Below are 18,467 nucleotides of genomic sequence, written 5' to 3' on the forward strand. Positions count from 1 at the left end.
TTTCAATAAAAGTTTCAATATAATTTTATTAGCAGTTATTACATCAAAATTCACATTTACAGGATCCAAAGGGCTGTCTTAGAAAATTCTAAAGTATATATCATAAGATTTCAACAGTAAGACAGAACATATTCTCATTATAGCACAGCCCTTAAAAAGTCAAGAATAATACTGAGAAACAAGTGCAGTTCTATCAAGAACTAGAAATGAACTCTTTGTGCATAGTGTCACTTAAAGCAAAGTTCCATGGAAGCAGAATATACTTCTATGGATGTGAATTTCAGTGGCAAACATCATTGGCTTCCAAACAACTGACACTAAGAGAGTTTCCAATCAATAAACAAGCACAGTGGCTTTCATCCAACATAAAGCTATGATATTCTATAACGAGACCCTGAATCCTTAAGTATGTGTAATATGATTTTATGCTGTGACGCTAGTACAAAACACATCGACTCTAATGCATAGATTCTGACACATTATAACAACTGAATACTAAAGACAGCCTTTTTCTAGATCAGAAAATGCTGAGTTTTCCAGTGCAGTATACGTTGGTCATTGCTGATCTAGTGAAATTCTTTTAGCTTGAGCAGTATTGTAGGATTCACAAATATTACATTTCATGCCTAATATATGGAACTGGACTGTAGATCTCCTATTACAATCATTGCAGAGAATCTGAAAAGTGAAGAGATTAATTCAAATTAAGTATATTAAACCTTATAGATAGAAAATAGCACTGTCTGCTCAAAACAATTCTCCAAAAATCATACTGAAGAACTGAAACACATATAGCTAAGTCTAAACATTTCCCAAAACAGAAATGCCTTTTGTTTTCTGAAAATTCTAAGAGTAGCTTTGAATTTAGAAGATGAAAGTGAGTTAAGAAGTCTTATTTTAAAACTGTTTCCAAGTATATAGTGTGGAGCATAAAATCTACTTACATAGGCATAATCTGATTGACATCTATACTTAAAATTCAAAATAACCGATGATTTCTTTTTCCTTGACATTAAAAAAAAAAGTCCAAAAAAGCAGTTCCTAATTTAATAAAAAGCAGCTTTGGCTTATCTCCAAAAATGACAATAAGATGTCATTTGAGACTTAATCTCTTCTAGTACTGAGATCCTGAAAAATAAAAACGGTTAACCTGAAAATAGATCAATACATTACTATGTGAGAAAAGCATTACCTTTAGAATAGTCATACCACAATAAATAGAAAACTTCCAAATTTGCTCAAAATTATAATCTGGAAAATAATTAAGAATACAATCTGAATGTAAAAAGACTACTAATTGCCTAGAGCTAGGAGGATTGGGAAATGACTGCTAATAGGTATGGGATTTCTTTTGGGGGTGACAAAAATACTCTAAAATTGATGGTGATGATGTTTGACAATTTCAAGAATGTATGATAAAGCACTAAACTGTACACTTCAAATGGACAAGTTATATGGCATATAAATTATATCTCAATAAAACCATTATTTGTATTCTAAAAGTGATACTTCATTGACCTTACTAGCAATTCAATTATCCACATGAATAAAAAGGGTAATGAACATTAAAAAACAAAATAATCTTCAAAAATCAACAAATATGTATGCCTGAAATAAAATTTAAAATAATTACAAATAAAATATCATTAAAATAAAACAGCAGACCAGTAATTCATCTCCAGTTACATTAACTGACTGGCTCTGACAAATAGCATGTAAATAATTCAGAATAAAGTTTTTGCCTGCCATCTAGTGTTGGCAAGAATTGTATAAAGGTATTCTTAAGATTTTTTTACTCTGGGGACACCTGGGTTGCTTGGTGTTGAGTGTCTGCCTTCGGCTCAGGGCGTGATCCTGGGTCCAGGGATCAAGTCCCACATCAGGCTCCCTGCAGGAAGCGTGTCTCTCCCTCTGCCTGTGTCTCTGCCTCTCTCTCTCTTTTGGTCTGGTTTGTTGAATTTGAAGTAACTAAAATCTGTATTTGGTCCTTTCAAATACAATACAATACAATATAATAATCACATTGGTGTCAATGCCAAAGCAGTATTTTTTTTTTTTTTTTTTTTTTAAATTCATGATAGTCACAGAGAGAGAGAGAGAGAGAGAGAGAGGCAGAGACACAGGCAGAGGGAGAAGCAGGCTCCATGCACCGGGAGCCTGATGTGGGATTCGATCCTGGGTCTCCAGGATCGCGCCCTGGGCCAAAGGCAGGCGCCAAACCGCTGGGCCACCCAGGGATCCCCCAAAGCAGTATTTTTTAAACAGATTCGAGCAAAAAGGCAAAAGTAAACCAGCACATCAAACAGGAACCTAAAAAGTTTTAAGCACTGATTATACTCACATCCACAGTCATGTTCTGGTATTCTGATGGCATAGGAGTCTGTGCTACCTCATCATCCAGCTGTCTCCAGTATCTAGTCATATCTAAAGCAGAATGCATACACAAGGGACATCTGTAGCCTCTAGAAGAGATAGAAAGGTTATTTTCCAAACATTAAACAAGGAGTCTATCAACTCCAGTATAAGATGCATGCTAACTGGTACATAAACCATCCAAAACAGAGCATTATTCTGTGTTTCAAGATGACCTGTTACAAGCCTGGGAACTTATAACTTGGGTTAATTAAATCCTGTAACCTATGGTATTTTTTAGATCTACTTTTTCCTCAGTTCTCTAAAGTGGGCAGGAATTAGTTCATATTCTTTACAGAATAACCTCAATTTCTTAATATACTCAGGCAATTCAGATTGTATTATTTTCTTCCTAAAAATTCTGAAGAAGTTCCCTTCTACCTGGCTCTTAAATTAAAATTTCTCTTTACGAATGCACAGGACCAAAATACATTTTCAGTCTCTTCTCTCCTGACTATGCTCATTTCATTTTAACATCCTTCACCCACAATAAAGTCTCTGCTTTAGATAATCTTGTTACCAGCTCTCTTTGCAGATGATTAACATGCACTAATATAATGACTTAACAGATCTTTGAGTGACAAGCCTCAGTATTTTTACAATGGTATGGATTGCCTTTAGCAGAGCCTGTGCCCCCTGGTAAGCACAGCCAGAAAAATAAGAGGTAGCTCTTGTGAGCTGTGGGATGAGATACGGCATAATACAAGCACAGGGGCAAAGATGCAGTTCCTACAACCACAATATGCTTTGCCCAATTTAACACTATTCATTTACTCTACCCATCTCAAGATAACCTGCCATGCCCAGTAAAGTGTAAGTAACACAGCAATGCTTGCCCACTTCCATATCCCTGCACAAAGTAACTAAATAAATCAGACATATTACAATATTAACCTTTAAAAATCCCATCAAACACTTACTCTTTCAACATTTCTTCATAACATGTTCTGAAAAAAATATATAACACTATTTTAGTAAGGCAAAAACCATCTCCTCTACTTTCAAACATTTTTGAGGAAAAAAAAAATTACCTATGTAAAAGATGTCCACATGGCAAGACATGAGCAACAACACGGGATGTATGAATGTCCTATAAAGGAAATAAATGTTACTGCTTGCATAAAGAGTATATAAACATCCAAGTACTTTAAGTTCAAGAAGGAATATTTCCAAAGCAGATAATAGTTTAAGATTACCTCCAAACATATTGGACAATTCTGCCGGGAAACATTTTCAATACACTGTTTAAAGGAGAAACTCAAATTACTAAAACTTAACTAGATGGAAATGACAGATATATACATAGTAATAAAAACTAATGATAAAGCAATGATACTAATGATACTAACTTACTTAAAATAATAATTAACAACATTAATATACGTCTCTTATATGTCAGACAAGAACTGAACAATTAACTCACACAACTATTTCAGGCTTTGCACATTACCTGAAACAATGAATTAATACATCTTAATTGTTCAAATTATCTTCATTTTACAAATGAGGAAAATCAGAGAATTAAGATTTACAAAGATTCAGAGATAATAACATTTGGAATCTATTTCATATGTATTTTGTTCCAAAACTTAATGATATTGACGATTCATATTACTGAAATTTACTACATGCTATACATTAGCTCAACCAAGTCCCACAACTCTAAATGAAACAGGTACAACTATTACTCCATTTTACAGATGAGGTATATGAGGCCTAGAGAAGCTCAATAACTTCCAAAGTCACATGCTAATAAGAAGTTGAACAGTATTTGAGTTCCAACAGGCTGCCTCCAGTGCCAGAGTTCCTAACTTGACAAGATAGGGTGAGTAAATGCAGGAAGGTATGGGGAAGCACCAAGCCATGGATGATGCCCACGTTTTTTAAGTGAGCACTTAACTATATGATAGGACCATTTACTGAAATATAGACAATGAAAAATAACTGAGAAACAAAGATACCACAAGAGAAACTGTGTAGTTTTTGAAAGACCACACAGCTATCATGCCTCAACTGAAGTCTATAAAACCAAACTCAATCTTTTAATTCCAGCAAATTCATGGTCTACTAATCAAGGATAATAGCAAGGGCTAAAAGCCTCAGGAGTCATCTCTACTCAACCCCATCCTTTTTCCCTTCTATCTTGTCATTGTATCCCAAATGCTCATTATTCATCTCAATTTCTCTTAACACTTGACCTATTTTAGGCCAGTTTTTATCCAGCATCTATTTAAAAAATCCTCATTAATGTTAACTATACCAGAATTAAAATGAAAAACTTAACGAAAAAAATCCTGATTAGCCTCTCCATTCTCTGATGTTTATTAGATATTTTCTGAATAATGAAAAATAATCTTAAAGAGCCTGGTATGATGTAATTACTATATCCAAAACTAAAAATATATTTTTAAATATTTTATTTATTTATTCATGAGAGACACACACAGAGAGAGAGAGGCAGAGACACAGGCAGAGGGTGAAGCAGGCTCCAGGCAGGAAGCCCGATGTGGGACTGGATCCCGGGACCACGCCCTGAGCTGAAGGCAGCACTAAACCGCTGAGCCACCCAGGGATCCCCCTTAAAAATACTTCTAACTATGAAAGTAAATATAAAACTATTTTCTGATTTTTCTCGAAATGCTGTTACATTGCTATTCCTTCTTTACTATGCACTTTTTGTTATTCTTAAAACCAGTACCAATGAGATGAATCCATAAACTTAGAAGCTGTCAACATTATGCAAATAACTGATATAATATTCTTATATACTATGGAGTGCCCAGGTGGCTCAGGTGGTTAAGCGGCCAACTCTTGCTATTGACTCAGGTCATGATCTCAGGGTCTCAGGATCGAGCCCCATATGGAGTCCCGTGCTCAGCACAGAGTCTACTTGAGATTCCTCCCTCTCCCGCTCCCACTCCCTCTCCCCCTGCTTGTGTACTCTCTCTAAAATAAATCTTTTTTTTAAAAAAGTTTTCTTACATACTACACAGATGAAAAAGAATTGTAGATCAGATATTCTGAGGCATATGCCTTAAAACACCTACTTAACGCTTAAAAATAAAAAACAACATAGTTGTACTTGGTAATATCTGAAAAATAGCAAAATATCTGAAAAATCCAAACATTTTAGGATTTAGCTGGTTTTCAGACACAATATAATACTTTTTAAGTTATGCAAACTTAATTATATACCTTGTGCTTTCCTTGGAGATTCATAGCTAGGCATAAGTTACATTTCAAACAATGGAAAAAATCTTCCTTTGGACCAATCCTAAAAATACATGTGAAAGCCAAAAAATTAAGTTCATTTTTACTGCAGTGGTAATTTACTCATTTTTATTTTAGTTTCACTGTAAAATTAGTTCAAACCATAATGAAGAACATGGGGTAAACCACTACCTCCTCAACAACACTCCCCAAATGTAATAAGCACTATTAACAGAATGCTCTCTGTCCGGGCGTTTTCACACACATACACACACACACACACACACACACACACACACACACACACACCTTTTAGGTTTTCTTTTTTACGTAAGTGGATTCTTCCTATATATCCTGGTCTGTGACTTTTTTTAGCTGAATAACATCCTAAAGATTGTTCTAACTAGAACCACTTGATTCCTCTTCATGAATTACACAGTATTACATAGTATGGACAGATCATAATTTTTAAAAGTACTCCCTTATATAATTTACATCTTAACACAATGATATAAAATAAATATGCTTATACAGATGTCACTTAGCCCATCTCTTGGTAATTTTTATAAGATTCCTATACGTGAAACTATGGGATCAGAGGGTACTACATCATTGATTTCGATATTGACAAACTGACCTCCAAAAAGGTAATATTACATTATATTCCCACTAACAATGTGCGACAGCACCCATGTTCCCCGTACCCTAGTGAACACTGGTTACCTATAATGATAGACAAATAAAAGATGTATTTTTAATTTGCATTTCTCAGGTTATGAGATGAAGATATATTTTAATATTTATGAACCATATGGATTTCTATTGTGAATTATCTGTTCATGTGCTCTGTTCATTCTAAGGTATTTGTCTTTTACCACTTCAAAATAGCTGTTTATATATCCTGAATATTAATCTTTTTCATTAGTATATTTACAATTTACTGGTATGTCACCTATCTTGATTTATATATTTTGTCATACAGCCATTTTAATTTCTATGTACTAAAAAGCCATTGGTATTTTCCTTTATTGCTTCTGCTTTTGAAACCTATAGGTCATAAATATACGTATACCTCTAATACTTACCTTTAATTTTTAGATTTTTCTTTCATCCATTTGAAACGTATTATGCATGATAAAGATAATATCGCTAGTTGCCCCCAAGTTTTTATTATCCCCTTCTTTCACAACAACAAAATACTTAGCTATGCACAGGATGTCCTGAATAAAGACTATCTGCAACTTCTCTGGAAGTTGTGAACAGAAGAAATAAATGAGACTTCTGTGTTATGGCCTTAAAAGGAAAGCTCAACAAACCCTAAACACAAGCAACATGAAAAAAACTCATGGAACATCATAATCAAACTGCTCAAAACCAAAGATAAAATCTTAAAAGCAGCCAGAAAAAAACAAAAGGCTTATACAGAGGAACAAAGATAAGGATGGCACCAGATTCCTCATTGCAAACAATGCACAATGTATTGTACAGAACACAGTATAGCAACATCTTTAAAGTACTGAAAAAAACCCTGTCAGCTTAGAATTCTATATCCAAAAAATATCTGTCAAAAATGAAAGCAAAATAAAGATGTTTCAAACATACAAAAGCCAAAATGACTGATTACCAGGAGATTCTGTTTTAAACAAAAACAGTCAATTTGGCATCAGTACTTGAAAGTGACCTGCCAGGCTCTGCAGCATTGTCCTCAAACTTCACTTCAACACACAGTAAATACTTTTACATTCTGACCCAGTTCTCCTTTCCCCCCTCACACGTGTATATATACACACACACACTCAAAGTGCTAATAAAACTTCCACCCAACAATACTTATCCTTACCATACACATATATTTTTTTTTAATGGTGACAGGAACTCAGTAGATTTGCTTCAGTTTCAAATAACTACTGTAGGGGGGCCTGGGTGCAGCTCAGTGGTTGAGCATTTGCCTTTGGCTCACGGGACGATCCCAGGGTCCTAGGAAGGAGTCCTCCATCGGGCTCCCTACAGGAAGCATGCTTCTCCCTCCTCCTGTGTCTCTGCCTCTCTGTCTCATGAATAAATAAAATCTTTTAAAAAATAAAATAAAATAACTACTCTATATAATACATCCTCTTTATTTCCAACCTCAACCACAGTCTCTACCTCCACCTCCACTGCCCCTCACTCCATTCTTTCACTGCCTTCTCTCAGGCTTGGTTATTTATTTATAGCCTGGTGCATTCTGATCTCTTCAGCCTTGGTCTATCTATATTAAAACTTTACTCAAACTTTCCTAAAATTAAGACTACTCCAATCCGTATAATCTGACAAACTCTACAGTAGTGACTGCTTATGAAGCCTTATTATTCCACAAACAGAATATAAATTCAAGAACAAGAACATGCTTGCCTAAGAATGAAACTAGACCATTCTCTTACATCATACGCAAAGATAAACTCAAAATGGATGAAAGATCTAAATGGGAGACAAGATTCCATCAAAATCCTAGAGGAAAACCCAGGCAACACCCTTTCTGAACTTGGCTACAGTAACTTCTTGCAAGATACATCCATGAAGGCAAAAGAAACAAAAGCAAAAATGAACTATTGGGACTTCATCCAGATAAGAAGCTTTTGCACAGCAAAAGAAACAGTTAACAAAACCAAAAGACAACCTACAGAATGGGAGAGGATATTTGCAAATGACGTATCAGATAAAGGGCTAGTTTCCAAGATCTATTAAGAACTTACTTAACTCAACAGCAAAGAAACAATCCAATCATGAAATGGGCAAAAGACATGAACAGAAATCTCACAGAGGAAGACATAGACATGGCCAACACGCACATGAGAAAATGCTCCACATCACTTGCCATCAGGGAAACGCAAAACCACAATGACATACCTACCACCTCACACCAGTGAGAATGGGGAAAATTGACAAGGCAGGAAACCACAAATGTTGGAAGATGTGGAGAAAGGGGAACCCTCTTGAACTGTTGGTAGGAATGTGAACTGGTGCAGCCACTCTGGAAAACTGTGGAGGTTCCTCAAAGAGTTAAAAATAGACCTGCCCTACAACCCAGCAATTGCACTGTTGGGGATTTACCCCAAAGATACAGAGGCAGTGAAACACCGGGACACCTGCACCCCGATGTTTCTAGCAGCAATGTCCACAATAGCCAAACTGTGGAAGGAGCCTCAGTGTCCACTGAAAGATGAATGGTTAAAGAAGATGTGGTCTATGTATACAATGGAATATTCCTCAGCCATTAGAAACTACAGATACCCACCATTTGCTTTGACGTGGATGGAACTGGAGGGTATTATGCTGAGTGAAATAAGTCAATTGGAAAAGGACAGACACTATATGGTCTCATTCATTTGGGGAATATAAAAATTAATGAAAGGGAATAAAGGGAAAGCAGAGAAAATGAGTGAAATTATCAGTGAGGGTGACAAAACAGAAGAGACACCTAACTCTGGGAAATGAACAAGGGGTAGTGGAAAGGGAGGTGGACGGGGGATTGGGGTAACTGGGTGATGGGCACTGAGGGTGGCACTTGGCAGGATGAGCACTGGGTATTATGCTAAATGTTGGCAAATTGAACTCCAATTAAAAAAATTAAAAAAAAAAAAAAGAACATGCCTGCCTTCTACCCACTCCTGCTCAACACATAAACACATAACAAAGATCTGTCTGATGCTTCTTTAATAACTTGCAGAAATGCAAAAATACATCCTTCCCTTAAAGCATCAGTTTATGAGATGTTTTATTTCCCCAATGTAGTTATACAAATTTATATACCTTTTTAAATTTTAAAAGTAATAGCCATTTTTTAAAATGTATAAAACCCAGAAGAACATGAACCAACAAATATACCAACAAATACTTAACATCAATCATGATCCCATCATTCATGGGTAAGTACTGCTAATATTGTGGTATGTGTGATATCCTGATAGACATTTTGACCAATCATTCTCCCAATCCCTAAATATTATTCAAGAATTTACTCTTAATATGGGCTTGCAAATTTAACAATCTCCCAAACATACAGGTTGTTTTTCATTTTTCTTTATCTGTACAAAACATATACTATACATAATTCTTGGTACATATCTCCATTTCCTTGGGATAATCTAAAAATGGAATTATACAAATGGATGAAACATTTTTTTTAAGATCAGAAATAAGAACACCAAAACCACATCTGCCATATTGTACTCTCAAAACAAGTATCCTGGTGCTTATTTAATAACAGTAAGAAATTATATTTCCCCATTAAAAAAAAAAGTTCATTCTTATACATTTCAGTAAGGATGTATGCACCCATTGCCAAAAAATTCAGTGTTGGATGTCTGTCCCTAGTTAAAGAAAAACTGAAACCCTATCTTTAGGGCACATCACTCTTTGAGAGAATTACTGCCATAGCCAAAGAATATCTAACTATCATGGAGCTATTTTTTTTAAGATTTTATTTTATTTTATTTTTTTAAGATTTTATTTATTTATGAGAGATACAAAGAGAGAGAGGCAGAGAAACAGGCAGAGGGAGAAGCAGGCTCCACACAAGGAGCCTGACACGGGACTCGATCCCGGGTCTCCAGGATCACGCCCCCCGCTGAAGGCGGCGCTAAACCACTGAGCCACCCAGGCTGCCCCATGGAGCTATTTTAAAATATAAATCAGGAATAACATATTACTAAGCTCTGTAGGAAGCACTAATTTCCTTCAGAGCGATTATTGCCTAAAAACAACAATTTTCAAGCCCACACTTCAGACCAGAGTCAAGCCTAGAGGTGCTATAAACACCAGTAGGAGAAATCTAATCACCTTGCAGATTTGTATAATGGACTAAAAGCAATAACTAAGTTTCATAATATACTTAAGTCAAAAATGTTTGTCTTTAATATCAAAAAGAGGACTCATAAAAGAGTATCAAAGAAGGTTCAGCTACAAAATAAAGACTGATATTTAAGCAAAAATGTAAGACCTCATACATTCAAATCATGTGATTTTTTAATGTCATCATGAGGGTAAAGAAGTTTCCAACACTACTACTGCAAAAACATTTTTAAACTTGTGATATTTTTATTGTTTAAAACAATTGTTATTACCTGGTGGTCATTTCTGACTAAACACAGTATTTGCCAACCTTATTTAATGGATTTTGCTCCCAAGATCTTTTTTTTCTTTTCTTTTCTTTTAAAGAGAGGAAGGGGGACTTTTAAAGATGGAGGAGGAGTAGGGTCCTCAACTCACCTGGCCCCACCAACTCACCTAGATAACTTTCAAACCATCCTGAAAACCTAAGAATTTGACCTGAGATTTAAAGAGAGAACAGCCAGAACGCTACACAGAGAAGGGTTTTTGCTTCTAACAAGGTAGGAAAGCAGAAAAAAATAAAATAAAAAAGAATCAAGTGGGGGAGGGGCCCTGCGAGGAGCTGGGCTAAGGGGGGCTGCGAGAGCCTCCAGGACAGGAGAGCCCAGCCCCGGAGACGCGGGAACTTTAAAAATCCATGCTGGATTCTTCCCAGACGGAAAGGTGCTCAGCAGGGAAGTTGGGTAGAATCGCAGGAGGGACAGGGACACCTCCAGTCTCCCGAAGTCACATGGAGAGGAAGTGCGGGGGGGGGGGGGGAGGGCAGTGCATGCACCACACAATCTTGGTAAAGGGCTGGAGCGCGCGCACCCAGTGGAGTCTCGGGGAGAAGCCAGTAGGTCAGGAGGCTCCGGGCGGACACAGCCCAGGATCCTGTGGTCCTCCTGGGACAGGTGGAGGCAAGCAGGGCACAGGACAGCGAGGACGCTCCTGCCACTGGGTGCTCCCAAGCTGTGCAGATCAGCACATCCGCCCAGGGAGCATCTAGGCCAGTGCAGACTGGGAGCTGTGGGTGGTTACTGGGGAAGCTGACTCCAGAGCTAGAGACCTGGCCGCTGACAGTGTAGTTGTTCCTCCTTGTGTCAACCTGTGCCAGGGAGGGGCGGGGCTGCCAGAGAACAGAGGCCTCACGGGGTAAACAGCCCTCACTGAGCCCAGCACCGGGCAGGAGTGGGGCATCTCCCCCAGGTACACACACCTGAGAATCAGCACAGCAGCCCCTCCCCCAGAAGACCAGCTGGGAGAACAGGGCAAGAGCAAGTTCTGGACCAACCAGTGCTGGAAAGCTCCAGGGGAAGTCAAGGGATTTACAGTATATAGAACTAGAGGGTACCCCTCCTATTTTTTTTCTTCCTTTTTCCAGTACAACTAGTTTTTATATCAGACTGTAAATTTCCTTTTTTTTTTTCATTTTTCCCACAGTAACTACAATATTTTACCACCTCTTCATTTTTAACTTTTTTTCCATTCTGACTTTCATATTTCTACAATTATAGGTCTTAGATATATTTTTCACTTCTGGATGCTTTTCAACATAATTTAATTATCAGAGCTATATGAGATATAGTTTTTTGTTTTGTGTTTTTTGTTTTCTCTGCCTCATTTTTTTCTACAATGGCAGAAATTAATTCCTTCTAAAACATGACCAGCATGCACCCAGAACCAAGTGGTATCCCTTGCTGGTTCATTCTGTGAGATTATATTCTCTCTTCATTCCCATTCTGCCCTCCTCTTTTATCTCGTTTATGTTTTGGTGGTCAATGTTGGGGCTCTCTACAATGATTTCTGCTTTATATAAATTTGGGAATGAGCATTTTCTACTATATAGAACATAATACACTCAGAACCAAGAGGATAACCCTACAAGACCCCTCAGGTAGACTACATTCTGCTCCACTACAACTACTCCACCACCAGCAGACCCCTCTTTCTTTCTTCCTTTCCTTTTTTCTTTTTATCCTCTTCACTTTTGCTTTTTTCTCTTCTTTGGGATTCTTGGCCTTTTATTTTTTACTACTTTGTTTTAAAATTTGGTTTTTACTTTAGGGGTCCTTTTGTTTTATTTTGTTCTGATCTTTATTTTCATTTTCTGGTCTCTGGCCTCGTCAGAATCATTTAGGGTGAAATTTACTTAGGTCGTGGTTGATCTTCTTAACTCAGCCCACTCATAGAACCACTCTGCATTGAGCAAAATGACTAAAAGGAAGAATTCACCAAAAAAAAAAAAAAAAAAAAAAATGGAAACAGTACTCTCTGCTACAGAGAGACAGAATGTGGATTACAATCCAATGTCAGAAAGCCAATTCAGAAGCACAATTATAAAGCTCCAGACAGCTCTGGAAAAAAAAAATAAAGGATTCTAGAAACTTCATGACTGCAGAATTTAGATCTAATCAGGCTGAAATAAAATTCAATTAAATGAGATGCAATCCGAACTGGATGTCCTAATGACTAGGGTTAATGAGGTGGAAGAAAAGAATGAGCAACAAAGAAGACACTTGATGGCAAGGAAGGAACCAGAAGAAAAAAAAGAAAAAATAATTAAAAGACCACAAGGAAAGGTAAAGGAAAATAAATGATAACATCAAAGGAAGAATCTAAGTATAACTGGGGTTCCAGAAAACACCAAAACAGAGGACCAGAAAGCATATTTAAACAAATCATAGCTGAGAACTTCCCTAATTTGGGGAGGGAAACAGGCATTCAGATCCAGGAGATAGAGAGGTCCCCCTCGAAAATCAATAAAAACCGTTCAACAACTTGACATTTAATGGTGAAACTTGCAAATTCCAAAGATAAAGAGAAAATCCTTAAAGCAGCAAGAGACAAGAGATCCCTAAGTTATATGGGGACAAATATTAGATTAACAGCAGACCACTCCACAGAGACCTGGCAGGCCAGAAAGGGCTGGCAGGATATATTCAGGGTACTAAACGGGAAAAACATGCAGCCAAAAGTACTATATCAAGCAAGGCTCTCATTCAGAATAGGAGGAGAGAAAAAGAGCTTCCAGGATAGGCAGAAACTGAAACAATATATGACCACTAAACCAGCTCTCCAAGAAATATTAAGGGGGACCCTTTAAAGAAAGAGGAAGCACAAAGAAACAATCCACAACAACAGGGACTGAATAGGTATTATGATGACACTAAAGTCTTATCTTTCAATAGTAACTCTGAACATGAATGGGCTAAACGATCCCATCAAAAGACACAGGTTTTCAGACTGGATAAAAAAGCAAGACCCATCTATTTTCTGTCTACAAGAGACTCATTTTAGACCTAAGAACACCTACAGCCTGAAAATGAAAGGGTGGAGAACCATTTACCATTCAAATGGTCCTTAAAAAAAAGCTGAGGTAGCAATCCTCATATCAGAAAAATTAAAGTTTATCCCAAAGACTATAGTGAGAGATGAAGAGGGACACTATATCATACTTAAAGGATCTATCCAACAAGAAGGCCGAACAATCATGAATATTTATGTCCCTAATGTGGAGCTGCCAAGTAATCAATCAATAACCAAAGTAAAGACATACTTAGATAATAATACACTAATAGTAGGAGACTTCAACGCGGCACTTTCAGCAAATGACAGATATTCAATTAAGCACAATATCACCAAAGAAACAAGCGCTTTAAATGATACACAAGACCAGATGGATTTCACAGATATACACAAAACTTTGCATCTGGAGGCAACTGAATACACATTCTTCTCAAGTGCACATGGAACTTCCTCCAGAATAGAACACATACTGGGTTACAAATCATGTCTCCACCAACACCAAAAGATTGGGATTGTCCCCTGCATACTTTGAGAACTCAATACCTTGAAACTAGAACTTAATCACAGGAAGAAATTTGGAAGACACTCAAACACGAGGAGATTAAAGAGCATCCTACTAAAAGATGAATGGGTCAACCACGAAATTAGAGAAGAATAAAAAAGATTCATGGAAAATGAATATGAAAATACAACCATTCAAAATCTTTGAGAAACAGCAAAGCAGTCCTAAGAGGGAAATACACTGCAATACAAGTATCCCTCAAAAAATTGGAAAAAAACTCAACTACACAAGCTAACCTCACACCTAAAAATCTGAAGAAAGAACAGCAAATAAAACGTACACCAAGCAGAAGAAGAGAGTTAATAAAGATCTGAGCAGAACTCAATGAAATAGAGACCAGAAGAACTGCACAACAGATCAACAAAACCAGGAGTTGGTTCTTTGAAAGAATTAATAAGATAGATAAACTCCTAGCCAGCCTTATTAAAAAGAAAAAAGACTCAAATTAATAAAATCACAAATGAGAAAGGAGATCACAACCAATACCAAGGAAATACAAACAATTTTAGTAACGTACTATGAGCAGCTATCCATCAATAAATTAGGCAATCTAGAAGAAATGGACACATTCCTGGAAAACCACAAACTCCCAAAACTGGAACAGGAAGAAAAAGAAAACCTGAATAGGCCGATAACCAGCGAGGAAACTGAAGCAATCATCAAAAACCTCCCAAAACACAAAAGTCCAGGGCCAGATGGCTTCCCAGGGAAATTCTATCAAACATTTAAAGAAGTAACAATAGCCATTCTACTAAAGCTGTTTCGAAAGATAGAAGGATGGAATACCTCCAATCTCGTTCTATGAGGCCAGCATCTCCTTAATTCCAAAACCAGACAAAGACTCACCAAAAAGATTTTAGACCAATATCCTTGATGAACACAGATGCAAAATTCTCAACAAGATACTAGCCAATAGGATCCAACTGTATATTAAGAAGATTCTTCACCATGACCACATGGGATTTATCCCTGGGATACAAGGCTGGTTCTACACTCGAGAAACAATCTACATGATAGATCATATCAACAAGAGAAAAAACAAGAACCATATGATCCTCTCAATAGATGCAGAGAAAGTATTTGACAAAATACAGCATCCATTCCTGATCAAAACTCTTCAGAGTGTAGGGATAGAGGGAATATTCCTCAGCATCTTAAAAGCCATCTGTGAAAAGCCCACAGCAAATCTCATTCTCAATGGGGAAACACTGGGAGCCTTTCCCCTAAGATCAGGAACCCAACAGGGATGTCCACTCTCACCACTGTTGTTTAACATAGTACTAGAAGTCCTAGCTTCAGCAATCAGGCAACAAAAATAAATCAAAGGCATTCAAATTGGCAAAGAAGTCAACTCTCCCTCTTCACAAATGACATGATACTGTATGTAGAAAACCCAAAAGACTCAACCCCAAGATTGCTAGAACTCATATAGCAATTCGGCAATGTGGCAAGATACAAAATCAAAGCCCAGAAATCAGTGGCATTTCTGTACACTAACAATGAGACTGAAGAAAAAGAAATTAGGGAGTCAATCCCATTTATAATTGCACTCAAAAGTATAAGATACCTAGGAATAAACCTAACCAAAGAGGTAAAAGATCTATACCCTAAAAACTACAGAACACTTCTGAAAGAAATTGAGGAAGACACAAAGAGATGGAAAAACACTCCATGCTCATGGACTGGAAGAATTAATGTTGTGAAAATGTCAGTGCTACCCAGAGCAATTTACACATCCAATGCAATCCCTAATAAAATACCATGGACTTTCTTCAGAGAGTTGGAACAAATCATCTTAAGATTTGTGTGGAATCAGAAAAGACCCTGAATAGCCAGGGGAATACTGAAAAGAAACCCAGAGCCGGGGGCATCACAGTGCCGGATTTCAGGTTGTACTACAAAGCTGTGATCATCAGACAGTGTGGTACTGGCACAAAAGCAGACACAGTCAATGGAACAGAATAGAGAACCCAGAAATGGGCCCTCAATTCTATGGTCAACTAATATTCGATAAAGTAGGAAAGACTACCCACTGCAAAAAGCACAGTCTCTTCAATAAATGGTGCTGGAAAAATTGGATAGCCACATGCAGAAGAATGAAACTAGACCATTCTCTTATACCATACACAAAGATAAACTCAAAATGGATGAAAGATCCAATTGTGAGACAAGAATGCATCAAAATCCTAGAGAACACAGGCAACACCCTTTTTGAACTTGGCCAGGGCAACTTCTTGCAAGATACAACTATGAAGGCAAGGGAAACAAAAGCAAAAATGAATTACTGGGACTTAATCAGCATAAAAAGCCTCTGCACATCAATAGAAACTGTCAACAAAACTAAAAGACAACCTACAGAATGGGAGAAGATATTGGCAAATGACGTATCAGATAAAGGGCTAGTTTCTAAGATCTATAAAGAACTTATTAAACTCAACACCCAAGAAACAAACAATCCAATCATGAAATGGGCAAAAGACATGAACAGAAATTTTACGGAGGAAGACATAGATATGGCCAACAAGCACACGAGATAATGCTCCGCATCACTGGCCATCAGGGAAATACAAATCAAAATCACAATGAGATACTACCTCACACAAGTGAGAATGGCGAAAATTAACAAAACAGGAAACCACAAATGTTGGAGAGAATGTGGAGAAAGAGGAACCCCTCTTACACTGTTGCTGGGAATGCGGACTGGTACAGCCACTCTGGAAAACTGTGTGGAATTTCCTAAAGAGTTAAAAATAGAGCTAGCCTATAACCCAGCAATTGCATGACTGGGTATTTACCCCAAAGATACAGATGCAGTGACAGACCGCGACACCTGTACCCCAATGTTTATAGCAGCAATGTCCACAATAGCCAAACTGTGGAAGGAGCCATGATGTCCTTTGACAGATGAATGGATAAGATGTGGTGTGTATACATATAATGGAATATTACTCAGCCATCAGAAAGGACCAAAAACCACCATTTGCTTCGACATGGTTCGAACTGGAGGGTATTATGTTGAGTGAAGTAGAGAAGGACAAACATTATATGGTTTCACTTGTACAGGGAATATAAAAAAAAACATGAAAGGGACTATAGGGGAAGGAGAGAAAATGAGTGGGAAAAATCAGAGAGGGTGACAAAACGAGAGACTCCTAACTCTGGAAAAAGAACATGGGGTAGTGGAAGGGGAGGTGGGTGGAGGGATGGATGATTGGGTGACAGGCACTGAGGGAGGCACTTGACAGGCTGGGTGGTATACTATATGTTTGCAAATCAAACTCCAATAAAAAATACACACGCACAAAAAAAACATAAAAAAAATAAATAAATAAAATAAATAAATAAATAAATAAATAAATGTTTAAACCTTAGCTGGTTTAAAAATAATAATAATAACTGTTTAGGGATCCCTGGGTGGCGCAGCGGTTTGGCGCCTGCCTTTGGCCCAGGGCGTGATCCTGGAGACCCGGGATCGAATCCCACATCGGGCTCCCAGTGCATGGAGCCTGCTTCTCCCTCTGCCTGTGTCTCTGCCTCTCTCTCTCTGTATCTGTCATAAATTAAAAAAAAAAAAAAAAAAAAAAAAAAAAAAAAAAACCTGTTTAAAGAGCAAAGCCCACCCTAATTTTCTACTTCAGTTGCCTACAAATTCTTCATATAAACGCATATTTCGTATCTAAATTTAAAAATTTTAAATAGCCACACAATAGCTGAAGGGCTACTTGTTACTACAAAAGAGACATGAACATTTTTTTTAGTATAATGGAAATGCTTTTTATCTTGATCATGTTGGTAACTTACTAACCTGGACACTTAAAATGAATGCATTTTTATTAGATGCAAATTTTATCCCAACAGAGTTGATTTTAAAACTATTATTGCCCAGGTACATTAAAAGTAATTAGAAAACATTTTACATACAGTACCTACAAATTCCACAGTTTTCACAATGATACTGCTTCTTGTCTTTGTCAAAGAGATGGCATATACTGCAATAATATTCCCCAAACAATGTGCTACATTCTTCACAGGACTGTTGGGCCTAAAACAGACACATGTAATTAAAAATTAGATTAAATTTACCAATACATTTTGTATTATTACTTGAATACCCACAATTTATATA

At 37.1% G+C, this 18,467-nt stretch overlaps 1 protein-coding gene across 14 annotated transcripts in view; it reads right to left on the bottom strand.

The window, feature by feature from the left end:
* RCHY1 (ring finger and CHY zinc finger domain containing 1) overlaps positions 1 to 18,467 on the bottom strand; it is a 24,613-nt gene continuing 6,146 nt past the window's right edge. For 7 of the 14 annotated variants that reach the window (XM_077882495.1, XM_077882492.1, XM_077882485.1 and 4 more), the window contains 7 exons: positions 18,268 to 18,383; positions 5,608 to 5,686; positions 3,609 to 3,653; positions 3,444 to 3,502; positions 3,333 to 3,359; positions 2,342 to 2,462; positions 1 to 678 (listed from right to left, as the gene is read on the bottom strand). In XM_077882495.1, coding sequence (XP_077738621.1) covers positions 556 to 678; positions 2,342 to 2,462; positions 3,333 to 3,359; positions 3,444 to 3,502; positions 3,609 to 3,653; positions 5,608 to 5,686; positions 18,268 to 18,383 — 570 coding nt within the window. In that variant the 3' untranslated portion in view covers positions 1 to 555. Of the gene's footprint in view, positions 679 to 944; positions 1,129 to 2,341; positions 2,463 to 3,332; positions 3,360 to 3,443; positions 3,503 to 3,608; positions 3,654 to 5,607; positions 5,687 to 18,267; positions 18,384 to 18,467 lie in introns of those variants that run through there. The other 7 variants (XM_077882496.1, XM_077882494.1, XM_077882487.1 and 4 more) reach the window with 5 other exon arrangements.

This window comes from Canis aureus, chromosome 33 (genome assembly GCF_053574225.1).
Source record: "Canis aureus isolate CA01 chromosome 33, VMU_Caureus_v.1.0, whole genome shotgun sequence".
Taxonomy (NCBI): domain Eukaryota; kingdom Metazoa; phylum Chordata; class Mammalia; order Carnivora; family Canidae; genus Canis; species Canis aureus.